We start from the raw sequence: 27,729 nt of genomic DNA on the forward strand, positions 1-27,729 counted from the left end.
GGGCGGGGGGGAAGTTGGGGGTAATTAGTTTGGCAGGGGGGCACTAAAGGGCAACTAGGTCTGCAGAGGGGGGCAGTTAGGGGTAACCAGGCCAGCAGGGGGGACAGTAAGGTGTGACCAGGCAGGCAGGCAGGTGAGTGATTAGAAGCCAGCGGTCCAGGATTGTGAGAGGGATGTCCAATTGCTGGTTTAGGCCCGATTCTGACAGTCAGACATCTCCCAAGGGGTCCTGGATTGGAGAGACCCCAGAGTAGGCTGGGCTGAGGGGACTCCCCCCCACCCCGACCCCCAGTGCATGAATTTCATGCAGCACGCCTTTAGTGAAAATATAAAAAACTTTTAATAGTGACAGGATAGTTTTGTTTTTATATGTGAAGGAACACTGTGTGGGAAAGGAAATGTTTATTACTTTCCTGTTTTAAAAAGGAATAAAAAGCAGTTATCTACCACAAATCAGATAATTTCACTTAAATCACTTTATCTCATTTGTCCTTTAAGAAAATCCAGTGGGCCCTAACCAGTTTGACTCAGTGGATAGAGCATCAGCCTGTGGACTGAAGGGTCCCAGGTTCGATTTTGGTTAAGGGCATGTACCTTGGTTGTGGGCACATCCCCAGTAGGGAGTGTGCAGGAGGCAGCTGATTGATGTTTCTCTCTCATCAATGTTTCTTTTTTTATACAATTTTTTTTAACATTTCTTTATTGATTTCAGAGAGGAAGGGAGAGGGATAGAGAGATAGAAACATCAATGATGAGAGAGAATCATTGATCGGCTGCATTCTGCACGGGGCCCCCTACTGGGGATCAAGCCCACAACCCAGGCATGTGCCCTTGGCCAGAATCAAACCTGGGACCTTTCAGTCTGCAGACGGATGCTCTATCCACTGAGCCAAACCAGCCAGGGTTCTCATCAATGTTTCTAACTCTCGATGCCTCTCCCCTCCTCTCTGTAAAAAACAAAAAATAAAATGTATTTTTAAAAAAGAAAACCCAGTGGTTTAAGAGATATTATCCTCATTTTGACAGATGGTGTTGGTGCTGAGGCTGAGATTTGGAAAGTATCGTGCTTAGTTACTGCTTACTAGTGGCAAAACTAGGCTTCAAACCCAGATCTTAGACCACAAATCCTTACTTTCCACATCTCACATTGCTCCTATGTGGCCCCTTTTCAGCTATCTTCTGCCCGACTCCATGTGGATATGGGGCTTGGAATTTTGACTACAATTTCCCAGCTTTTGGTCTCACCATCTTACCTCTGATTATTATACATTTTATAAGTAGGCAAATGCCTTATTTTTTTCTACTAAAGAATAATTATACGTGCGTGTGTGTGTGTGTGTATATATATATATATCGATATATATATAATCAAAATGTGTGTGTGTGTGTGTGTGTGTGTGAAAATGTGTTACACACACATACACATTTTGCTTTCTGATGTACTAGTACTTAAAAGCTTTGAGTTGTATTTTTCACAAGCAAGTTGGTTAATCAACTTTATTACCTCCTGACACCATGGCCTCAACTTCCTACTTCTCCCCTCTCCCTACCAGCCTTTTAGCTTCCTGGTGCATACAGTTCAGCCCCCCTAATACCTGAGGGTCTTTGCCAAGGAAAGACCAGATTTTGCACGAATTCCTATTAAGTCTTTGCTAGTGGGTTGGGGTTAGGTAGAATGTTTGTGTAGGGTCCCAGTTGATTGAAAGACTTTTCAATCTTGGTCCTGTCATCTGATGTGCTTCTTATATTCTTGGGTCATTTGCAAAAGCAGATTAACAGAGGACTATGTGATGGTGCCTGGACTGTCGGGGACCTTAGAGTCTAGAAGTCAAATAAGATAAGAACTAAAAAGAAACCACTGGTTTTAGCAATAATCACTGGTGATCATTGCTGTAGGGGTTTTAGTGTACTTGAGTGAAGTAGAACAGTATAGATAGAAGTGATTCGACTTTTAAGGAAATTATGAAACAGAATAAAACTATAAGAGAACACAGGAACAAGGTACAGTGTATCAGGGGATAAATATGTTTCCTCTTTTAATCCTTAAAAGTCTATGTGTGGAGTACTACAATACTTTAACCTGCATTTTAAAGATGAGATAATGAAAGTGGAAAGATTCAGTAACTTAGTCAAGGTTACATGTAATCCGAACCAAGGCCATCAAAATCTAGAATCTATATGTTTACATATTTTTCCTATTTATATCTTTAAATTTATCTTTATTGTTGAAAGTATTACAGATGTCCTTTGTCCCCCCTTCCCCCATTGACCCTCTCCACCCCACCCCTGCCCCATATGCTTATGTTTTAATAGTTTCTCAGTATATTGGGAAGGACAAGTAAAAAGGATTGAAGATTGATGTGGAGAACTTGAGACTAAACACCAATGTGTGTAGCAGCATCAGTCTGCACTGTTGTGGTTTCCTTTAGCAGGTCATCTTCCCCACATGTAAGTGTGGGGTGAACTCTGGGCACAGGGGAGGTAAGAGGGTGGAAGAATTAACAGAAGTGGGAAGTTGAGGCCAGTTCTATCAAGAGGTAATGGAGGTGATTAGTCATCTTATCCAAACTGAATCATTAAGGAAGTGAGTCCAAGCCCTGGCTGGTGTGACTCAGTTGGTTGAATGTTATCCCATGTACAGAAGGGTGGCTGATTCTATTCCTGGGCACATATCCAGGTTGCAGGCTCGACCCCTGGTCAGGGTGCTGAGATCTATGTTTCTCTCTCACATTGCTGTCTTTCTCCTTTCTCTCTCTCTCTAAAATAAATAAAAACATATTTAAAAAAGAGAAAGCGAGGCCAAGAACTGCTCAATAAATAAAATGAAGGGACTAAGAGTCTGATAAACATGGGTACAGAGTGAAAGAAGTTAGGAATCTGGGCAAAAGTTAAAAAGTCAGAGAAAGATAAATATCACATGGTCACACTCATTTGTGGATTATAATGAACAACATAAACCAATGAACAAAAACAGATCCAGAGACAGAGAAGCATTGATCAGATGCTCAAACCTCAGAGGGAAGATAGGGGAGGGTGGGGATAAGGGGGAGAGATCAACCAAAGGACTTGTATGCCTGCATATAAGCATAAGAAATGGATGCAGACAACAGGGGATGAAGGTGAGGGCAGGATGGGGGTGTGTGTGGAAGAACAAGGGGCAAGGATACATTTGTAATACCTTAATAAATAAAGGGGGGAAAAAAGAAAGAAAATCAAACAGTAGAATCTAAACTAGCTTATCAGTAATAATAGAGAATGGATCCAAAAGACAGAATAATAGATGCTGAGGAACTCAGCAAGTAAATGCAGATATCAAAGCAGACCAATTGTAGAACTACCGACTGATGGTGTCATCAACAAATAGACAAAATTCAGGATAAAATTCAGGTCAGGACAATTTAGTTTGAGATACAGGCTTGGATAGCCAGCAGTTTGGATAAAAATGTCTAGGAAACTTAGCATGGAGCTTCAGTGGGAAGAGCAGACTGTGGATAGGGTTTGGAGCTCTCCTAGGACACACATGAGACAGCTGTGGCAGATCATTGTAACAAGTGAGAAAAATACAAGGTGGCAAAGACCAGAACACTGTGGAATACTTCTATCAGGGTAAGGATAAGAGTCAGGAAAGGAGTGTTCTTGAAAGAGTGGTACAGATAAGGGAAAATAAGGCAAGAGAGTTTGGCGGGGGGTGAGGGGGAATGAAAGGGAAAAAAAATATATCTAACTGTTTCAAGCTTTTTGTCAATCTTTTAAGGAAGTGGCCTACAAACAGCTGGCTGCATTTCCAAGTTTCATGGAATGGAGTGATCCCAGTTACTAAATGCTATAAAGGCTGCTAAATCTTCTCTCTCCTACCCGGCCTTTTCCCAAGGGAAAGAGTATCTGCTAAGGCTTTTTCCTAAGCAGCATGTTTTCCTTGAACCCTTTCCCTGCCCTCAGCCTCCAACCCCAGCATATTGGATAGCCTCCCTAAGCTGTTTGGGGACACAGGATAGGCTGAAATGCTTAAGAACAACTCTTCTAAGGGAGGTCCGAAGAGACAGTTGTATTTAAAGATAATGCCAAAATTCCAGCTCTCTGATTTGCAAACTTTCAAGAAATTGTTTATCTTGTGTGTTTGCTCTCTATCCAAGAACATGAGATGAAGACTCAGAGAATTATTGCTTCCTGGTAATACTAAATCAATACTAAATATAGAACATTAGCCTATTAGGCTTAAGGATCAGGACTATTTGTAAATAAGCCTGTGTTAAATGGTCTGGCTAACCATTGAAATGAAAATACCAGCAGACTCCAGGACCCCTACTGTTTGAAATTACAAAAAGAACTCTAATGAAGTCATCCTGTTTTGTTGCTCCTCCTTAAAGATCTAATTATTTCATAAGTATATGAAAAAAGAATGGAAGAAAACATGATTAAAGATTGAGTTACTGGTATAACATTAAAGATTGTTATTTTTTTTAAATATATATATATTATTGATTTTTTACAGAGAGGAAGAGAGAGGGGTAGAGAGCTAGAAACATCGATGAGAGAGAAACATCGACCAGCTGCCTCCTGCACACCTCCTACCGGGGATGTGCCCGCAACCAATGTACATGCCCTTGACCGGAATTGAACCTGGGACCTTTCAGTCTGCAGACCGACGCTCTATCCACTGAGCCAAACTGGTTTTGGCTAAAGATTATTTTTGTAATGTTATACATCTGACAACTTTTCAAAAAAAAAATAGTTGTTTGCCTAATGTTATAAACACCTAATTAGCACCAAATGTGATTTTGAGAATTAGAAAAAAACTAATTTCCATGTGGCATCAATTCACCCTTGACTACATTCAATTTATTCTTTAAAAATATTTTTATTTATTTCAGAAAGGAAGAGAAAGGGAGAGTGAGATGGAAACATCAATAATGAGAATCATTGACTGGCTGTCTCCTGCATACCCCCTACTGGGGATCCAGCAAAGGGGGTATGTGCCCTGACCAGGAATCAAACCATGATCTCCTTGTTCATAGGTCAACACTCAACCACTGAGCCATACCCAGCCAAGCAGTTTATTCTTTATTTAGAAACTTATGTTGATTGACCAGTATAATTGACTATTAGTCACTTTGTCAACAATTTATGCATTCATTGGTTGCTTCTTTGTTTAAAAAAAAAATATATATATATATATAAAATTGATTTTTTACAGAGAGGAAGAGAAAGGGATAGAGAGTTAGAAACATCGATGAGAGAGAATCATAGACCAGCTGCCTCCTGCACACCCCCCATTGGGGATGTGCCCGCAACCAAAGTATATGCTCTTGACCAGAATCGAACCTGGGACCTTTCAGTCCACAGGCTAACGCTCTATTCACTGAGCCAAACCAGTTTTGGCACAAATATATTTTTAAAAAAAGATGTAGCTGTGTTTGAGTGTTGACCTATAAAACTGGAGGTCACCATTTGATTCCTGGTCAGGGCACATGCCCAGGTTATGGGCTCAATCCCCTGTGTGGGGCATGCAGAAGGCAGCTGATAAATGATTCTCTCTCATCACTGATGTTTCTATCTCTGTCTCCATATCCCTCTCAATTTTAAAAATGTAATAAAATAAAATAAAATAATTTTTGAAAAAATATGGATTTGGGTTTTCTCTTACAAAGACAAACTGGCCATTTGCTGGCCATAGAATTCTCCAAGAAATTCTACCAGATTTATGCTTTTGAATGTCCTCAGCAATTGCTGATGACTGCAGCTGAAAACCAAAACAAAGCAAACCACCAAACAAAGAAACAAACACAACAACCCAGTTGTCAATAGTTTCAATCAGCTAAAGAAAACCACATACATCGCTTCTCCATAATTTTATAGTGGTAATTAAAATGAAACTAAATAATGGATTTTACACACACACACACACACACACACACACACACGCATGTGTGTGCAAAGTGCTATCAGGTAACATTTTCAGAAAAGCACACCATCAAATAGTTCCATCATTAATCAGAACACATTGCTTGATATTCCCCTCCCCCCCTTTGAGTAGGAAGGCAGGTTGGGAATTGTGTGTATGGAATGAGCATATTCCACTAATTAAAACTTTTGATTTCTGACCTGGATATAATCAACTCAATATATGAGCACTGTACTAGAAGCAAGCTGTCTATGGTAAAGGGAGTAAATTTAAATCTATAAAGTGAAATCCCTACATGACAAAGATATTAATCCTGTACCCTTATTAACAATCTGATTAACTATATTAGGAATTTTGGTTTATTTTCAAAATCACTTTTTAACTAAGTTGTAGAGGATGTGATTTAGGTCATGGTATCTGAATCATATAATAAAAAGAGAACTAAAATGTAATGCAGTTCTATTGTACTTGAAAGATTGCTGTCTCTCCATGATAAAACCTTTTATGTTGTGAAACTTTGAACTAAACTCAAATTTAATAAAGCAAGACTAAAAGGAACACAATACTATTGCTATTACAAATAAGGTTCATTATACCATTTCACAAAAAAGACATACATACAAACTTGAAAGTCATAACTCATTTATTGAATGAATAGTATATGCAATACCAATAAAAGGAAGCTAGTTCTACAAACTACAATTTTGAAAATAAAGCCAATATAATAGGAACAAAATATACATAACAAGCGAGGAATGTTTGATTTTGACCCCTAATGCATTCCTTATCTTTACAACTAACCTAAATGTCTGTTAGAACAAAACTATATACCTTGGTCTAACTTGAGCGCTTTTTTTTTTTTTAAAAAAAGCAACATTCTGGAAGAACACTTTTCTTTTGCTTTGAGATATTTAAGATTCACACATTTGTTCAAGTACATAGATTCTGATTCAACAGTAGATCTATATAGCTTGTTATTCTCTTAATATCTTGAGTAGCATGTACTCCTGAGCAAGTACTATCTGAAATTCTAAAATTGCTGACTTTTGAAATAAAATGTATCAGTTGTGGGTTTTTAATAAATTGAGATGAAAGTAAAATTCACTCCCCCCCTCATCCCAGGAACAAAGAGCTCTTATTAAAGTATAGAAACTCAGGTCTATCTTTCTACTCTAAAGAACATTTCTTACTAACATTTCTGGTAAGGCAATAAATGCTCCAGAATAATCTTCAATATACGCTTGCAAAGATTACACTGTTTAATATCAATAACAAAAACAAAACAAAAATAGGGGGGGGAAAAGAGAAAAGGAAAAAAGAAAAGTTGCTTTAAAATTTCAAGCTAAAATATGCGTAAAAACACAGTCATGGCAGTATTTTCTGAAACGATGTAAATGTTATATACTTATCAAATAATGTCATGCTTATTAAAAGTACAGTTAAGGACTTAAGAGATGAACAGTAAATACAATGCTGAGGTCCATTTTTCTAAATATTCATACCACAATGTACTACCCAGAAGATGATGATGCTACTTGGGAACATAAGTACTGTACAATTTTTACATTGTAAGGCACTTTTACTCAGCATGTGACAAATATGGATAGAAAATAAAAATATCGGAGGTTTACAATCAAAGTTGATTTTTTCATGTGACTTCAATTTACATTTCAACTTTTAATGAAAGACTATTTAGCCAATCACACCACAGTGAGAAAAATAGGTAGCCAGCCACTTACCTAGCCAACCAAAAGGTAAAGTGCTATTCTGGTTGCTAGTGGCAGAGAAAGGGTTGAACAAACCCATACAAAGTCATACACTGGATTACATAACAAATCCATCAACTAACAACTATAGTATTTGAAGTCCATTACATGATTATTGACTGGCCATTATTACCCCTGGCACCTTCCATTTTTCCTAAAAACATCATTACAGTAGTTGTCCAAAAATGAAGGTGCTCTATTGTCTCACGGGTAAATCGATGGCATACAATGTAAAAAGGATCTAGACACAGTGATTCAAAGATTTAAAATAATGGGTTTCAAGCTGCTGTAAGGAAATAAAGTACAGATCCCTTTGGGAAAAGTCACATAGCTTGGTAAACAAACATCTTGATCTGTCGTTGCACTTCAAGTCATGGTGAATTTTGTAAATTCATCACATACATACAAAAAATCCAATGGCATATTTAGAGCAAGAAGAGCAAAACATATAGGGAGAGCAACCCACTACTAAAGCTAGTTTCCTTCTAAAAATAATAAAAAATGGTTAAAATAAAGCAATCATCGAGTCCCTTGATTTAAGTAAATGTGTGAATACACACTTGACAAATGTGTCTTTAAGGGACTAGCAGTTAAAAAAATCAGTCATTAAGCACAGTGTAATTTTCCACCTGTTATATCTTAAAAATGGTTTCCCATAAGATACAAAAATCTTGATGCACAGTCATGTTAACATGATTTCTTCTTGTTTGCTAATTTGCTTTAATGTGGTAGGTTGACTAATCATTCAGAAATCCCTACCCTTGATAATGAGGTGTTATGGTAATATTAGGCAGATCACAACTAAAGTTTTTGGTTTTGCCATAAAGAAATATATAAATGTGCTTCAGAAGATAAATGGAAGAAAGTATCACTAGCTAGAAATGCCAGTGTGAAAATCCTTTCTAAAAGGCTGGATTCTTAGGCTTTGAGAAACAATCCTGATGATCCATAAAACAACACCGAGCCCTACTAAGAGGAAAAGTAGGGCACAAAAGCCAATTTAATAGATAAGCAAAGCACTGAATGAAAACATTAAAAAATATTAAATAAAGTTTCTAACATAGTGGTCACAAAATTAAAAAAATAAATACTGTTTTATGCAAAGACTGTTTTTTACTCCTAGAGCACATGAGACCTCCTTACATACTTTGGGCCAATATATGAAGTGTTCCACACAACACGGCACTTGAGAGGAATGGGTTTCAGACATGGTGGCTAAAAGTCCTTAGTGAGTGGTAACCCTTTAAATCTTAAAGAGGTTTAATTTGTTGTTGCCAAATGTTAGTTTAAACTTGAAAGGATCCAATAATTTTGCTAGAAGCTCTTTATATAACATGATAAAAGAAGAGGTTTACTGTCAAGAGGATTTTGGCATAAGCACTGGAGCTCATAGCTTATAATCACCAGTTGCTTGAGTCCATGCTGGTCAGTGAGAACAACTTTACAGGAACCAAATGAAATGCTTTAGCACACTTCTTGGAAGAAATATTTAGTAGTTGCTGTCAAAGCCAAGAGAAAAAGAAAGTTCTCTTCATTTCTAGCCTTCATTACTTGAGTGTGAAAAAAAATTCACAAATTCCCATGTGTTGCGACCAGAGGCGTGTTTGCACTGTAAGGTGAAATTTGCTTATGCTTACCCTTGAGTATGAATCCACTAAACAAACTCAGACTTCTAAACAGAACTTTGTTCAGTACAGAAATATAGCTTACTTCATTGCAATATCTGCTTTAACTGTTGACACTATACACAGGGTTAATAGTGTTTCAATTGCTTCCCAGAAACTGCAAACTACAGCTATGTAATATCGACATGTCAAACTCTGCCATCTAATGAAGGCGGCTCATAAAACAAACAAGACATTTTTAGACAGTTCAATGAAGGATCTAAGAGTTGGGCAGTAAAAAGTTACAAACCCTTTTTGATTTTAGAAAACAGTGAAAAGAGAATAGTAGTTATGGATGTCTTATTCATTCCCAGTTTTCTAACTCTGTCCCATGAACCTGTTTAAAAGATGATAAAAAAATGTAAAATATGATGCTTGAGGGGAACACAATAAATATAATGTTATTGAGGAGGGAGGATATTTTACTGATTTGACATTACAATTACATTTATTGATAAAGCAGATAGCTTGTTTTTACTGTTACAAAATCCGCTAGTTTAAAAAACTATGCAAGCTCACACAGTCCTCAGCATTCTAGTGACATGCTCAATTAAACATAATAGCATTAAAAAAATCATACCGCACACCATTATTTCAACATGTTTTTATCAATGTGTATTGTATTCTGACAATAGATCCGATATAATTAACTTTCATACCTAGTTTCCATTAAGTTGCTGCTGAGTTAGTCGTTGCTGATCAATTTCTAATCTTCCCCGGCTTTTACTCTCTCGTTCCTCATCTTCTTCATCTCTTTCATCATTTCCACTATGATTTTTACAATATAGTCTACAATGATGAAAAAAAAAAAAAAAATCTAAATGTTTTGCTTCTGTTCATGAGAATATATTTATTTCATTAGTGGATGAGGTTGGTGCCCATTTAAAATACGGGTTTCCTCATTCACCCTTAAAAACACTTCACAATTAGTTACATACAGGTCCATTTCTATCTAAAGCAGTGGTTCTCAACTTTTTTTTTTTTATAATATTGCTTAAATATATATATATATATATATATATATATATATATATATATATATATATATAAAATTGATTTTTTACAGAGAGGAAGGGAAAGATATAGAGCTAGAAACGTTGATGAGAGAGAAACATCGACCAGCTGCCTCTTGCACACCCCCCACCGGGGATGCACCCGCAACCAAGGTACATGCCCTTGACCGGAATTGAACCCGGGACCTTTCAGTCCGCAGGCTGACACTCTACCACTGAGCCAAACCGGTTTCGGCTGTTCTCAACCTTTTTAATGCTTTAATACAGTTCCTCACATTGTGGTGACCCCCAACCATAAAATTATTTTCGTTGCTACTTCCTAACTATAATTTTGCTAGTGTTATGAATTGTAATGTAAATATCTGTTTTCTGATGGTCTTAGGTGACCCTGCTAGCGGTTCTGAACCTGTGGGTCGTGACCTACAGGTTGAGAGCCGCTGCTGCAGAGCCTGCAGCGGTTCCTTGATGGGGGCCAATGGGGGCCGGGCCGGTTGGCTGGCTGAGGTAAGGGGCTGTGGGAGGCTGAGGGCGGGCAACTGGGGTCCCCAATGGGCTGGCTGGCCGCTGCAGTGTATGTTCATAGTGACTGGCCATTCTGAGTGTTCCACTGTTCCGGCTGCTTGGCTTTTATATATATATAGATTGCTTTCTGTTCAAGATCTCATGTGACAATTTTATTCAAACTCTTCAAATGCCTTTTCATTAGTGTCCTGGTCTTCATTAGAATAACTTTATGAATCACCAGACAGTTTTCCAGGAACTGCATTTGGTTATGTCTCTCTTAATCTAGACTGGTTCCTCAAAAAAATTTCCCCCATGCTACTCTTTTGAGAAGCGTTAGACACCTTGTCAGCTATACTACATTCTGGATTTGTCTGATCGTGGTACTGTTATTTGGTATTCCTTCACACCATATTTCCTATCAATTGGAAATAAAGCCCAAGGGCTTGGTTAGCTTTAGGTTCAATTTTTTTGTATGCAACCCTACATACTTCAGGAGGCATGTAATTTCAGAATGTTCCATTTTAGTGATGCTATTTAATAATTTGGTTAAGGTGTTGGTGACAGCCAGAGTGATCCATTGTAAAGATAGGTTTTCCCCTTTAAAATTAGTAAATAATCTCTGGAGTGATACTTTGACATCATGTAGTTTCAACAATCTTTTATTTGGACTCAGAAGACACAGTATAATTGAAATTCATTGTGTGTGTTTTTTATGAAGATAGCAATGCAGGCGATTTTGGACCAGGGTTTAGCCACTTTAATATATATGTACCAATATATTTATTTATAGCTAACCAACCCTACTATAATCAAAGGACGGGCTGATCTGAGTTCAGTTTTAGATAAATTATAATATGTGCTGCATAACAATGCTTAGGTCTATGACAGACCACATATAGGAAGGTGCTTCCATAAGATTATAATGTAGCTGAAAAATTCCTATTGCCTAGTGATATCATAGCCACCATAACATCATAATGCAACACGTTCTTCACGTTTGTGGCGATAATAGTGTAAACAAATTTACTGTACTGCCAATTGCATAAAGATCTATATTATAAAAACCCAGTGGCCCTAATGCCATAACAACCAAAGATTGGTGCGGGTGGGTGGTGCTGCAAGCGTGGCGGGGAGAATGTAGGTGGGTGAGGCCACGCAATTTCACGCGCTGGGCTTCTAGTATAGCACATAATTATGTACAGTACTTAACAACTGATAATAATAAAGGACTATGTTACTGGTTTTTGTATTTACTATACTGTACTTTTTATTGTTAAGTTAGAGTGTACTCTTTCCACTTATTAAAAGAAAGTTTGCTGTAAAATAGTATGTTGTATTATGCAGGCAGCAGCCTCATACATCTCATGTTTACAGTGTCTTTTGATTGCATCCTTTTCTCTTGTGCTTGTTTTAATCTTGTGTTGTTTTATAGAGTAACATGCTGTACATGCTTGTAGCCTAGGAGCAACATGCCATAACATACAACCCAGGTGTGTAGTACACTATACCATCTAGGTTTGTATAAATGAAGTCTATAATTTTTGTACAAGATGAAATTGCCTAGTCACCCATTTTTCAGAACACATTCACATCCTTAGGTTGCGCATAACTGTACACAAGATGAGAAGATAGAATAATTCTTAAAAAATGTTCAGTGGATGCCCTCTTGTGGTCAGCAATGGATAAAAGATGATCATTTAGGAATTCATCAGCAACAAATGATCTAGAACTGAGTTTAACATGAGAAGTTTCTAACGTGTACATAGAATAAAAGGTTGTGGGGGAACAACAATAACAACTGGCTTCTGTCCTAGTTTTGCTCATTACTCTTTTATTTTCAAAACTAGAGGTCCATGCATGAATGGGGTGTGGGAGGAAGGTCTCTCAGCCTGGCCAGCACCTTCTCCAATCTAGGATCCCTCAGGGGATGTCCGACTCCTGGCAGTTGGATATCCCTCTTGCAATCCAGGACCACTCGCTTGCCTGCCTGCCTGATCACCCCTAACCATCTTTATGTGCCGGCCTGATGCCCCTAATTGCTCCCTTGCTAGCCTGATTACCACTAAATTCTCCCCTGCCAGCCTGATTGCCCCCTAACTGCTCCCCTACCAGCCTGATGTCCCTTAACTGCTCCCCTACCGGCTTGATGCCCCTAATTGCTCCCTTGCTAGCTTGATCACCCACTACATTCTCCCGTTAGCCTGACTGCCCCATAATTGCCTCTGCCTGCCAGCCTGATCGCTCCATAACTGCTACCCTGCTGGCCTGATCCCCCTAACTGAGCTCCCCTGCTGGCCTGATCACCCCTAACTGCCTCTGTCTGCCAGCCTGATCGCCCCCTAACTGCTCCTCTGCCAGCCTGATCGCCCCCTAACTGCTCCCTTGCCAGCCTGATCACCCATAAACGCCTATGCCTTAGCCCCTAACACCATGGCTTTGTCTGGAAGGAGGTCTAAAAGATGTCTGGTCTAATTAGCATATTAAACTGTTATTAGTATAGACTTTTTCAAAGAACCATGGAAAATTTATACTCTTCAAACACTGAACATTGGGACTCATGAGTTCAAATATCAAGAGTGAGATTCCTACATACTGCAGCTATGAAGTATCTTCCCCAAAATATAACCCGAATATAATTAAACCTCTGAACCAACTTACAGTTTATGGGAAATATGGAGGGGAAGAGAAATGAGGTACAGTGGTGCCTCGCATAACGAACGCCCCGCACAGCGAACTTTGGACAGGTTTTTCATGAAACCATCGGCCAAAAAGCAGAAAATGGATGAAGATGTGCAAGATTCGGTAGACTCTACTTAGTCTGTCTTAAAATTTAAAAAATGTGTTTTTTTTTAAAAAAAATTGTTTTTAGATGTATCTAAATAAAAATATGTCATCTTAGCATATTTTTTTATGTCATCTTAGCATATTTTATGCTACAGAACGAATTATTTTTTTTAACATGTATTGTTATGGGAAAACGCGTTTCACATAACGAACTTTTCGCATAACAAGCTTACTCCTGGAACGAATTAAGTTCATTGTGTGAGGCACCACTGTAATGGCCTCATTAAAAAAGCAAATAGAGCCCAACTGCCCATGGTTCAATGGCTGAGCATTGACCTATGAACTAGGAAGTCACAGGTTAATTCCCGGTAAGGGCACATGCCCGGGTTACGGGTTTGATCCCCAGTGTGGGTTGTACAGGAGGCAGCCAATCAATGATATTCCCTCTTCATTGATATTTCTCTCCCTCCCACTTCCTCTCTGAAATCAATAAAAAATATATATATATTTTTAAAAAGCAAACAGAAAAATCTAGAATGTAAGACTTTTAGAGGACAACTTATTGAGGTTCTTCAACAAGTAGGGGCAAAAATTGACATGAAGCAGAGATTTCTCTAAATTGAGAGACTCAAGAGACACATCCATCAAATGCAATGTATGTATTGAGATTTGAGCAAAGCAAATCTAAAAAGATACTTTTATGACAATTGGAGAAATGTGATCTGAATATATGATATGATGCGAAGAACTTATTTTAAAAAGTATGACAATGGCATAGTGATTAAGTAAGGAACACCCATATTTTAAAGAGATGCATATTGAAGTATGTAGGGATAAAATGATAAACTCTGGGATTCTGCTTTAATATACCCCATATCAGCTGTTGCCAACCTTTCGGACCTCATGGACCACCTGTGGTTCGTGGGCTACTGGTTGGCAACTGCTGACCTACATAATATGTTTTAATCTGGGTATATTAAAGCACAGATGAAATAATTATGATAACAACTTAGTGCCCCTGAGATAGAGAATTATATAGTATAAAATATTCAGAAGTATACAAAATAAAGTATACTTTTGAATATTTTTATAATAGAGTTTTATCTAAAAGGATAAGCCCTTTGTTATTAAAACAAAGTTTAATCTTTTTGTGCGATTACTTTTTCACTCAAGTACTATTTTCCATGGGCCCATTACATGTCCTTCACCGGTCTAGATATCAAGGCCACAGCTGTCGATTGGTCAAACAAGATAACTGCTGTTACAGAACTTACTTTTTTACGGTGGGAGATTGACATTTAAAAAAATACATATTTAAATAGTTAAGAATAAAGATAATAAAATAGGATTAAAAACAATCATTACTTGTGAGGAAGCATGGGACTTGGTTGGCAAGTTTGTAAAGAGGAATCTTCGAAAGGTCGGAGGCCCCTAGGGGAACCTGGCCAAAAGTGGCAGACCCTGCCTTGACTTTTCCAAACAAGCCTGAGCCTCTGGTGTTTTACTGGAATCTTTATGTTTAGACTCCAGACGTTCTTGCTTAAAGGACACTGCAGATGTATGTGTTTTCTCAAAGATATTTACCCTGCTAATAGCATCTAGAAGTTAATTTTAGTTCAAGCTGTTGCTACAGTAAAAGCCTAAGGAGGCAGGTGAACGGGGATGTCTGTTTCTTTAACCAGGCTGTCCCTTAGCCCTCCATTTCACAGAAATGTGTGTCAGAGTAATTATTCATCCGTCACTCAGGGTCTGCTGGTTAGCCCCGGCAACTATATTATTTTCCCTTGCCTTTTAAATATGAATATATTCAGGATCCAGAAAAGGCTGGTTAAAACAAGCTACATAGAATGAAGACACTTCATTCAGAAATATTCCTCCTTGTATTTCCCATTTTCCTACGCTTCTTTCCCTAAAGTACTATATACATATGGACTATCATTTGAACTCAATGGTCTCTATGATAAAATAATCTGGAATCCACATTATAAGCAGATTTTAGAAATAAATTTAAATATAAAAAAATAAAAAAGAGCCATTCAAATCATCATGGATCCTAATGCAAATATTTTTGTTTAGAGATGGTCTCTGCAACATGGTTTTCTAATAGTTAAAAAGTAAAAACTACATAAATGTCTATAAGAAAAGAGTTGATTAAACAATCTGATATATCAATGCAATGGAATATCATGCAACCATTAAAATAGTGATGTAAAACTAATGTCACAGAAAAAAATGTCATGGAGATAGTAAGTGAAAAAGAGATTTTATAAAACAGTATAATAAAATCTTTTTTTAAAATAAATATACACATATTTATGATCACACAAATGTCTGAAGAAAGTATTCCAAGATTTAAAATTGTTATTTCTGGTGATAGAATTAAAGTTGACATTAAATGTTTCTCCTTACCTATATTTTTCATTTCTTCCCCAAAACAAAAACAGATAACTCTTATAATAAAAAATGCCTAAATAAAATTAAAATTTAAACATACAAATTCTCCATATATTGGATTTTAGATGCTTAAATGGGTCTGTTATTTTAAAATATTAAAGGCTACTTTAAATAATTATGTATTACTCATAAAACTATTCAAATACCACAGTATAAAAGAGAATATAAAATTGCCTCTTCACCTCCATCCCTCTGCAATGAATGAGAGGTAACAAATTTGTTTACTGAATAAACAAATTTTTCTATGTATATGAAAATATACACATATATTGTACACACCTACAACTTATTTCCCCCCTTACTCTATCACAGAAATACCTCTTCACAATTCTATGCATAGAGCTACTTCATTTCTTAACTGCTGCACAGTATTCCACTAAATGCATGAACTAAAATTTATTAAGTCTCCTAATGAACATTCTGGTTTATTTAGCTATTGAGGATAAAAGATTAACAAAAAATCTTTTCCCATTCTGCATGAAAATTTCACCTTTGGTTAACTCTCTGCCTCTGTTCCACTGGCAACTTTAAAGAAATGGATGGGTGTCAATTATTTTACTAAGCTATGTTACCCTCAAATTGGTAGACTCTATCTTCATTGGAAGAATTATAAATATTCTGATAAGAAGCTATCTTTGGTTCTCTTTATGATATAACCTGAAAATTACCTATGCCTATATAACTTATAAGAGGCACTGGCTATGATGGGGTATGAAGCTTTTAAGCCAAGGTGGTGGATCCCATGCCCACTCCCTGTGGATCAGGTCTTTTTTTTTTTTTTTTTTTAAATAGCTGCCATTATTATTTTTTTAAAATATATTTTATTGATTTTTCACAGAAAGGAAGAGAGTCAGAAACACTGATGAAAGAAAATCACCAATCAGCTGCCTCTTGCACACCCCCTCATGGGGATGTGACCACAACCAAGGTACATGCCCTTGACCGGAATAGAACCTGGGACCTTTCAGGCTGATGCTCTATCCACTGAGCCAAACCGGTTTTGGCTGGATCAGGTTTTATTAGTCCTGAGCTGTACTGCTATTCTGACTACTGCAAGGACTCCCACAGAAGTGGAATATTTGATGCTACCCTGCTGGTATGCTACAGTTCCTGTCTTGAGTAGATTGACGCCACCTATGGTAACCTGGTCAGTCCTTAATATAGCTGATTCTAAAATGCTCTAGTGGATATGGCAGTAATCATTAACAATAATACAATGACACTCTTGCACATTTATCTTTGTACTATATTGTCTGTTCATTTCCCTGAGAAAAATCCCTACAAATAGTCTAGTAGCAAATGCATTATTTCAAGGTTTGGTCTCCAATGATAAACTGCTCTCCTAAAAAGTTGTATCAATTTACTTTCTACCTGAACACCCCTTGAGAATGCCTGGGTCTCTAGAACCTAGCTAACATTAGCTAATATGAATTCTACTAATCTTTGCCCATCTGATAAGCAAAAATTGCTAAGACCTTGTTTTAATTTGCATTACCTTAATTACTAATAAGGTGAACAGTTTTTCACACGCTTATAACCAACTCATGGCTATTTCTTTTACATTTCTAACTAGTTATTATTGCAATTGTTTTTAAAAATTTGCCTCATTTGCATTAGCCTTACTGAGGAATTAAGTTTAATAAATTCAGAATTGATTCCTTTGTATTTTCTTGTAGATAATGGCATCAAAAACACCGACAGCTTTTCTCCTTCACAATATTTATTATACATTTTCCTTCCTATTGCTATATTGGCTTAACCCTCCAGAAGAACACTGAAAACAACGTTGGGAGTTGGCACCTTGTCTTATTCCTGATCTGAATGAAAGTATGATAGTATAGTGGTTCTCAATTAGAGATGAACATGAAAATCACATGGGGAGTCATAAAAATACATAGTTTGGGTCTCTGCCTACTGAATTTAAGTCTTTGAGGATGGGGTCCAGGCAAATAACATTTCTAAAGAGGGCCCTATCCTCCCCCAGGTGATTCTGAGGCTCAACCATGAATAAGGACCATTGTCCCTTTAACACTAAATAAGCTAGTTGCTGTTGTTTTCTCATAAACACTCTATTAAGATTCCTAGCTTATCAAGAGCACTCTTGTTAACTTTAAAATTTATGGACATTAAATGGTAGCAAATGTCCTTTCACTATCTATAAGGAGGTGATAAGATTTTTCTTTATTAATTATAATGGACCACATTAATATACTGCCTAATTTTGAACAGTCTTTAAATTGTGAGAATACAGCACTTGATTTTATAATATTTTACTTAGGATTTTGGTATATATATTTATAAAATTAGACGGGTCTATAGTTTCTGTTTTGTTTTAAATGTTATTTTTGTCAATTTTGGTGCCACAATTATGCAAGTTTCACAGAATGAACCAAGAGGTTTTCCATCTTTTGCTCTGTGCCAGGTGGACCTCTTTAAATAATACTGGAATTACTTGTTCCATAAAGGCTTTATAAAACTCACTTGAAAATCATCTGTGTCTTTATTATTAAACAAGGTTTTGCAAATTTTATAATACAGCATTGGCACCTCATGCAGAAACTCAAATGACACGGTGATTGCTTATGTAAATTGTTTTGTACACAGAAGAGTAGGCCCCGAGTCACTGGTTCATTGCATACTGAGAATGTGAGAGTAAGGAAATGCTTTATAATTTGCACAGGCAAATAAAATTCAGGGATCCCTACCAACTTATTCCCCATTCAATTAAATACATGGAACCATTATAGATGCACATTGATAACACTAGCCCCGTGGCAGGCAAACTGCGGCTAGCGAGCCACATGCGGCTCTTTGGCCCCTTGAGTGTGGCTCTTCCACAAAATACCATGGCCTGGGCAAGTCTATAAGAAGTGGCATTAGAAGAAGTTTAAGTTTAAAAAATTTGGCTCTCAAAAGAAATTTCAATCGTCGTACTGTTGATATTTTGGCTCTGTTGACTAATGAGTTTGCCGACCACTGCACTAGCCCAATGCAGCACATGGAAGACCCATAAAAAAGAGGGTAGCTTATAATCTCAAACTGCCGAAGTTTACTCTTCCATCATTCTTTTATGAGTATCTTTTGATTTGTATCTTCATAACCCTATCCTATTCTAAGCTCCCAACAATTGTCACCTGGACCCTCAGCAGTAGCCTCCTAACTCACCTCCCCATTTGTATTCTTGCTTCTGTATCACTCTCTGCCTACAACACTTTCCCAACACCTCCATATTCATTTTCACCCTTCATATCTCAGCTCAAGCACTGTGTCTTAAGGAAATTCCTAAACACTCTACCACTATGAGCTAGGTTAGGTCCTCTTTGTTATGTGTTCTCATAGTGCTTGGTAATGTACCCTTTAAAGTACTTATGTAGTTTGTAATTGTATACTTAGCATGTAGCCACTGAATTAATATGTCTCTCTCACTAGACTGTAAGCTTCATGAAGGCACAATCCATATCTATTTTGATCACTTTTGTAAGCTCAAATCCTGGTACAATGGCTGGCACATAGTAATCATAATAAAAACAAGTTGAATGAATGCTAATTCAGGGATGTATAGTTAGAGGAAAATGCTATTTGCAGTACTCATTTCTTATATAGAGTCCTCAGTATTCTATACTTTGCTAAATACCACGTAAAATAGTGATTAGGCCGAAACTGGTTTGGCTCAGTGGATAGAGCATTGGCCTGTGGACTGAAAGGTCCCGGGTTTGAGTCTGGTGAAGGGCATGTATCTTGCTTGCGGGCACATCCCCAGTAGGGGGTGTGCAGGAGGCAGCTGATTGATGTTTCTCTCTCATCGATGTTTCTAACTCTCTATCCTTCTCCCTTCCTCTCTGTAAAAAACCAATAAAATATATTTAAAAAAAATAAAAATAAAAATAAAATAATGATTAAGTAAACTAAATGCCATCTGTTTAAGGGCAGTTACTTACTGACAATGGAAAATGAACAATTGTTCTCTTACTTGTAAATTCCTCGTGACATATTTTCAATGTATTTAGCTTTGTCTTGTACTCCACAGTGGTAATGGTAAGTCTTAACACAGGCTTTTATTTCACATCCAATAGTAGCACCGGGCTGACTGCAAAGTGTACATTTCTGTTTAAGGGAAGAGAAAGAATAATCATAAGCAGTATTTCCAAGTCTATGCAATCTCATTTTTTTTCTATTTTAGCCATATTTCAGCCAAACATTCCAGCTAACAAAGAAATCAGCCAATTTTCTATTAAAAAGTAATGCACTGAACTTATTATATAGCAATATATCAAATAATGCAGTAATTTCAACCATACTTTGATAGACTTTCTAATATTAAGTCATCCCGTTAGAGATATGACATACAAACATAAATTAGACACTTCTTAATACTGCCAAACACAAAAAGAATGGTATTCTATATTTTAGTGGTCGGCTCCTTTTCTTCCCTGAGATCAGCTCCTTTCCTATTATGGAATGAGAAGACAGGGAAGCAATTCCCCCAGAAAGGAATTGCTAACAAGTAGGCAAAAGCGCAGAGACTGGAGACTGAAGGGGCTGAAATCTTTTCAAGACCTCGATCTGGCCTAGATCACATTTGCCTCAAGAATGTTAGAGATTAGGGGACTCTTTCCCTCTCCACACGTGGGAGTCTATACTTGTTCTTCAATAAATTTCCACCTTTGCTATATATATAAAAAAAAGAATGTTAGAGATTAAAAGGTGACTAATGGCAAAAGGATGTCACAGTCAAAGAAATTTGAGAAATGTTAGTTTTAAACAGATTGTTTCTGGAAGGACTTCTCACAATGTTTTCTCCAGGAAGGAGGGTATAGTAAACAGTTCACAAGTTTACTGAACTCCAGATACTCTCTTATTTTTGGAGGGCTAGGGAAGCATCTTGATGGGCTAATTTCCATTGGAGCACACTTGGTGAAATGCTAGGTTATTGCTTGCACTAATATTCAACAGTGCAGAGGTAAATAAGGTGATCAAAAGAACTGAATTGTTATCCCAGTCACCTATTTAGACTTTAGCTATATGACACAACAACACTGCTATGCATGATATGATTAAATGATTCCCCCTTTTTTAGCCTATACATTCTGTTTTAAAGGAGTTTCATTTTTAAAAGTGTAATTGAAGTATAAACTGAAATGGATTTAAATGGAAGAGAGAACATCAACAGTCTTCACACCTTCAAAAGTGTGGATTAAACTTCAAAAGTGTAATTCCCCAAACAAATGGTCATTCCTAATGGATTTAGACAAAGATCATCAATGTTTGAAACCACTAGGTGAAAGACTGAAAAGGAATTTCAAAACGGAGGGATCAGACTCACTGCCTGAATCCAAAGATCAGACATTATGAGTTGTCTGATATGATAAAATATGGACGATATAGTACCACCTGTAAAGTATTCTTATCCCCCAAAATGCTGAAACTGAGTCTAATCAAGACTTTACATCTAACTTCATTTTAAAAGAAAATCTGGCGAATAGAGACACAAGTTAAATGGCATCATGAAAAAGCAAACAGACAAATAAAAGCATGTGGGATAATCTACAAGACAATCAATTAAGTTTCTTCAACAAGTCAATGGCATACAACAAAACCAAACCAGAAACAACAAAGACAGGGAGGAGGGTGTGCCCTGGATCACTGAAGGAATATATAAAAACCACATGTAATGTATGAGACTCCTTTGGGTTCTCATTAACACAAATGAACTTTAAAAAGATTTTTTGAGACAACTAGGTATTAAATGACACTGAGGACTCATTGTTAATTTATAAAGAATAATGACATTGTGGTTAGGTAAGAAAATGTCCAACTTTTAAGAGATACATACTGAAATATGTAGAGGTGAAATGATATCAAGTCTCAGCTCTGCTTTGAAATACTTCAAGCAACAAGATTAAAAGGCATAGATGAAACGAGTGCCGCAAATTCTTGATAACTGATGAGTCAAGGTGATGGACAGACGTGTGTTACTAATCTTTCTAATTTTGATATGTTTGAAAATTTTCACAATTAAAAATATTTCAAAAATTAAAGTCATTTCTAGAGGTAATTGCTGTCTTAAAGAAGAGATTTTTGCATTCCATTGATATTTTATAATATTCATAAACTGTAAAGTAATGATGAATAAAGATGCCGATATTTCCTAATGTTATTTATTAGTAATTCAGTATGCTTAAAAACATGAGACTTAGGCACATTTTAAAGAAAACTTTAAAGCTTTGATAAACATTTTAAGAAACATACTATGTACGTGAACTTTAACTTAAACAGAAGGCTCTGAAAAAACTCTTTTCCTTTTATAAAAAAAAGGAAGAATAACAACATGAGGCGGTTCTCAATGCTCTATTGGGGTTTTGGAATTTTTCTTTAGGCAAGCTTAAACAATATTAACATTTTAAACTTAATAAGTAGCATTACATTCACCTCATTTTTTTTATTAAGACTCTCAAATACCCTGAAATATAAATCTCATAATTCTATTAAGTAATGAAGTTACATAGAAAAAGGAATAAGATTCAGTAACATCAGCATCCTTTATTATATTACAAATAAGTCAAATAGATACTGTGCTTTAACATATGGACTACTTTATATTAATTTTTTTATGGCTGGATAAATTTGGAAGTGTTCTAAATTTAAAGCAGAGCATCAGAAGAGAAAGGTTGCATAGAATATAAAACCACAGACCATTCTCTTTCCTCGCTTAATCTCCTGTAGAACAGTTTTAATATCAAAATCTCCAAATTCTGCTCTTGATGTTGTTGTGAGCTGGACTGTGCCAGAAGAAAATAACTAGAAGAAAAAATGCAAGAACATTTAATATTCAAAATAAAAAAAATTCAAAATCCTTTTTAGAAAAAGATTAAACATAATAAGAAATAGATGTGTTACATTACTTCAATGTCCTGAGAAAGAGAGTTTTCCTTAATAATCAATTATTGATTCAAATATTTTTAATAAATTACTGTCTGCTTGAAATATAACCAAAAATAAAAAGAATGAAATAAAACCAATGTTGCCAGTATGGAGCCAAGTTCAAATACTTCATTAAACAATGTAGATTTCAACAGTGTCACGCTGTCATCTCAACTGTTACATTTCCACAAAGTTTTAAGAAATAGTTTAAATTGGCAAATTTCATCTATAGATGCATATCAGTATTACCTGGGGATCTCTTTCCCCCAAACATGTTTGGGATCTACTCCAGAGATACATATTTTGGAATAAACTCCCTAGGTAAATTTAATATGCATGTCAAGTTAAGAACATCTGGTATAAATAATACATATTTTAGAACCTAATCATAAATGGGATAAATAATTCAACACAATCTATCTAAATAATAAACATTTATGTATATTTATATTTCAGACCTATAACTAAGGATGCAACGATAAGATACAGTTCTTATGCACAAAGAATTTAAGTGTCTATAGCTGCAATATAGTGTATAAAATACAATAAGAGGCATTTACTTGGTTATAGTGGAGACTGAACATATCTTTTATAACAAGTTTATAAAGTTGAAAGCTTGAGTTTTTAGTCAATTATAGATTATCTAGAATATGGTAAGTATAATCAGAATTGATTTAAATCCTACTAAATTATAGAAGCTACATATTTTTTAAAATCTGAGTTATGAAGATGTGGGACTCTAGGATATCCTATAAAATAAAACCCTAATATGCAAATTGACCAAACGGCAGAATGACCAGTCGCTATGATGCACACTGACCACCAAGGGGCAGACGCTCAATGCAGGAGCTGCTCCCTGGTGGTCAGTGTGCTCCCATAGGGGGAGCGTTGCTCAGCCAGAAGTCGGGCTCGCTGCTCTTTAGCTCAGCGGCGATGGCAGGGAAAGGGCCTAAATCGGCAGGTGGACATCTCCCGAGGGGTCCCAAACTGTGAGAGGGTGCAGGCTGAGTTGAGTGACCCCCCATCTAGTACTATTAATAATTATAAAATACTAATGCTGGGGGGAAAGTACCATAGTTGGTTACTAGCTAAATGCTTTTCAAAAAACTTGGGTTTAAAAGCATATAAAATGAACTATGCTTACCATACACTTATAATGTGCTGCTGCCTTCTTGGCATTAAATATATGCAGCTTTCCTCTTGCTTCATTTTCTTCCTCCCCTACATGACAAAATCCACATTTAGGCCTGGTGTCACTAGGGCTGCTTCTGTGTGGAGACCTATCTCTCTGCAAATATAAAAGAAAAAGAAACATTTTTTAAAATCCACAAAAGTATGCTATTAGTAACCTCAAGCTTAGTTAACATTGCAAATAATGATTTTTTTTCTATAAACACAATTTAAATGAAATATTCATAGTGCAACAAAAAGTAAGAATAAAGCATTTTTCTACTTACATAGGAACTACTTTCCATTTCATCCGTTCCATGAGAGCTTGTGGACCTGGTATCTTCAGACAGCCCTTTAAAATTAGTTTTTCGTGGCCTTCCTTTGCGACTTTTCTTTTTACTTTTAGGTGATGAGGGCTCCAGTTCATGTTCATTAAAACTTTCTTCTAAATCAGCTATTTAAAAATGAACAAAAACTTTACATGGACCAACATTAAAATGAGCATTAGTTCATGAGCATTAGATCATAGGTTTCGCCTTAGAATAAAACTGCCTTTGGAAATAAGGAGAAATGATTTGTGATATGTTAATACAGCAACTTAAAGTTTCATATAAATGTAAAAAATCAAACAAAAATACTTTTATTACAATTGAAAATTATTTAATTGAACATAATTCTATAAAAATTGGTTTTGTGATCTTTTCTACATAATTCAGTAAACATCTATAAACTCTAATAAATTAATTTTTAGAATTAGCTCATTTTCTTGACCATAGGTTTCAGAGTCTTACCTTACACTGTTGGTGAAATCAGAACACTTTACCTAGAAAATAAACTTAGAACAATTTGGAAAACTAAATGAACATAAAGTAGGTATATCTGTGCTGTATAATATAGTAACTGCTAGCAACATGAGACTTTTTAAAATTTAAGTCGTTTATAATTAAGAAGAATTTAACCTTCAGTTTCTCAACTGCCTTGATGACATTTCAAGTGTGTACTAGTCACATGCGGCAAGGTGTGTCTCTAATGGACATTACAGACAATGTTTCTATCAGACAATGTTTCTATCACAGAAAAGTCTACTGAACAGTACTGCTCTAGACAGCTAGTTCTGTAAACTATCATGAAAATGAAATGATCAAATTTAACAAGGAAGTCATCTACAAATGAACTAACTTATCAAGTAATTAAACAAATATTAATATTAAGTATAAAAGGAATTTCTAACATAAGCAATAGAAAAGCTATGCTACTGCTGAAACCGGTTTGGCTCAATGGATAGAGTGTCGGCTTGGGGACTGAAAGGTCCCGGGTTCGATTCTGGTCAAGGGCATGTACCTTGGTTGCAGGCATATCCCCAGTAGAGGGTGTGCAAGAGGCAGCTGATCGATGACTCTCATTGATGTTTCTAACTCTCTATCTCTCTCCCTTCCTCTCTGTACAAAATCAATAAAATATACTTTAAAAAAAAGAAAAAAGAAAAGCTATGCTAGAGAAACCAAGATGGTGGCATAGATAAACAACTAAACTACCACCTCGCATAACAATTTCAAAACTACAACTAAAAGAAAAAACGTCTATCACCCAGAACTACAGGAAAGCTGGCTGAGTGGAAGTTCTACAACTAGAAGAAAAGATAAAAGAGCACAAGCATTGTAAAGCTGAGGTACGAAGGCACGCAAATCGGGCTGGTGGCGGGCGACTGGGCACACTGCTTTTTTCCAACCTGAAGGGAGACAAGCTCCCGATTACTCTGAAATCCAGTTTCTGGGGAGACCCGGGGGACCCAGACACCTACGGGGAAAAGTTGGACTGTTGGCCATCAGGTCGGAAAGTGAGAGTGACTTTCTTCCAGAGGTGCGCCCAGCAATCATTGTTTACTGCACTGGAGCACGGGATGTGGAGACTAGGAAACAGGGAAAGGCAGAGATGGCTGACTGGCAGTCATTGCTTTTTGCCACGCCCTAGCCTAGTGACTCCCTGAGACCCCGCCCCATACAATCTACAAACCCATCCAAGTTCCACATAGCGGCATTTGCATATAAATGGCCTTCCCTATCACAGCTTAACCAAACAATCTGCAGCTCTAGTCTGAGCTCTAAAACCTCCAAACCCCAAGCAAAGAAGAGAAAACTGTAGTTCTTGCTGTAGCTCCTGTTGGGTGGCCTCAGACAGTAGCTGACCTGCACCCCATTGGAGATCCAGAAAGTAGTGTATCTAGTGGTTTGTGTGAGATGACACCAGATTTCAACTACTCTCATAAGGGACACATTCAAGAGGCAGACTCAGTGAGCACCAAAGCCCCACTGGAACAAGTCCTGCCCCATAAACATGTCTCCAGCACAGAAATTCCTCCATTATAGACACAGCGGGTCCTTACAGCCAATTGCCCTGGAGGTCAATTCCTCCCAGTGACACCAACAACAATCAAGACTTAATTGCAACAAGGGTGAACACACAGTCCACAAAGGGGTGCACCAAGAGTGTCCATATCAGGAAACTGGGAGGCTGACCTATTGAACCATATAGGACACCCATGCCCACAAAGCTACCCTACCAACTCAGGGAAGCATCGAAAATGCCGAGAAAAGGAAAAAGAACTCAAACAAAAGAAATAGAGGAGAACAAAAGACTGGATATAGAGTTCAAAACCACAGTTATAAGGTTTTTCAAGAATTTCCTAGAAAAGGCTGATAAATTTAACGAGACCTTTGAGGATATGAAAAAGGACCAACTAGAAATTAAACATACACTGTCTGAAATAAAAAATATTATACACAGACCCAACAGCAGACTAGAAGAATGGAAGAATCAAGTCAAAGATTTGGAATACAAAGAGGCAAAGGACACTCTTCCGGAAAAGCAAGAAGAGAAGAGAATCCAGAAAGTTGAAGATAGTGTAAGAAGCCTCTGGGACAACTTCAAACGTACCAACATCAGAATTATGGGGGTGCCAGAAGAAGAGAGAGAGCAAGATACTGAAAACCTATTTGAAGAAATAATGGCAGAAAACTTCCCCACCTGGTGAAAGAAATAGACTTACAAGTCCAGGAAGTGCACAGAACCCCAAACAAAAGGAATCCAAAGAGGACCACACCAAGACACATCATAATTAAAATGCCAAGGGCAAAAGTCAAAGAGAGAATCTTACAAGCAGCAAGATAAAAACAGTTACCTACAAGGGAGCACCCGTATGATTATGAGCTGATTTCTCAACAGAAACTATGCAGGCCAGAGGGGAGAGGCAAGAAATATTTAAAGTGATAAATAACAAGAACCTACAACCAAGATTACTCTACCCAGCAAAGTTATCATTCAGAATTGAAGGTCAGATAAAAAGCTTCCCAGATCAGAAAAAGCTAAAGGAGTACATCACCACCAAACCAATGTTACATAAAATGCTAAAAGGTGCTCTTTAAAAAGGGGGGGGGGGGGGAAGAAAAAAGTAAAGATAAAAATTATGAACAACAAATACATATCTACCAACAAGTGAATCTAAAATTCAAGTGAATTCAAAATCTGAGGAACAGAATAAACTGGTGAATATA

The 27,729-nt window shown here is 36.8% G+C and overlaps 1 protein-coding gene across 2 annotated transcripts in view; it reads right to left on the reverse strand.

Moving 5' to 3' along the window:
- Nucleotides 1-6,470: 6,470 nt before the first annotated feature.
- The window catches only part of PHF6 (PHD finger protein 6), a 53,838-nt gene continuing 32,579 nt past the window's right edge, over nucleotides 6,471-27,729 (reverse strand). The window contains exons 6-11 of one of the 2 annotated variants that reach the window (XM_084870257.1): nucleotides 24,466-24,632; nucleotides 24,153-24,296; nucleotides 22,781-22,885; nucleotides 20,058-20,191; nucleotides 9,992-10,121; nucleotides 6,471-9,669 (exon numbers count right to left, since the gene is read on the reverse strand). In XM_084870257.1, the coding sequence (XP_084726383.1) occupies nucleotides 9,992-10,121; nucleotides 20,058-20,191; nucleotides 22,781-22,885; nucleotides 24,153-24,296; nucleotides 24,466-24,632 (680 nt within the window). In that variant the 3' untranslated portion in view covers nucleotides 6,471-9,669. Of the gene's footprint in view, nucleotides 10,122-20,057; nucleotides 20,192-22,780; nucleotides 22,886-24,152; nucleotides 24,297-24,465; nucleotides 24,633-27,729 lie in introns of both variants that reach the window. The other variant, XM_084870258.1, reaches the window with a different exon arrangement.

This window comes from Pipistrellus hanaki, assembly GCF_964339955.1.
Source record: "Pipistrellus hanaki genome assembly, chromosome: X".
NCBI classification, from domain to species: Eukaryota; Metazoa; Chordata; class Mammalia; order Chiroptera; family Vespertilionidae; genus Pipistrellus; species Pipistrellus hanaki.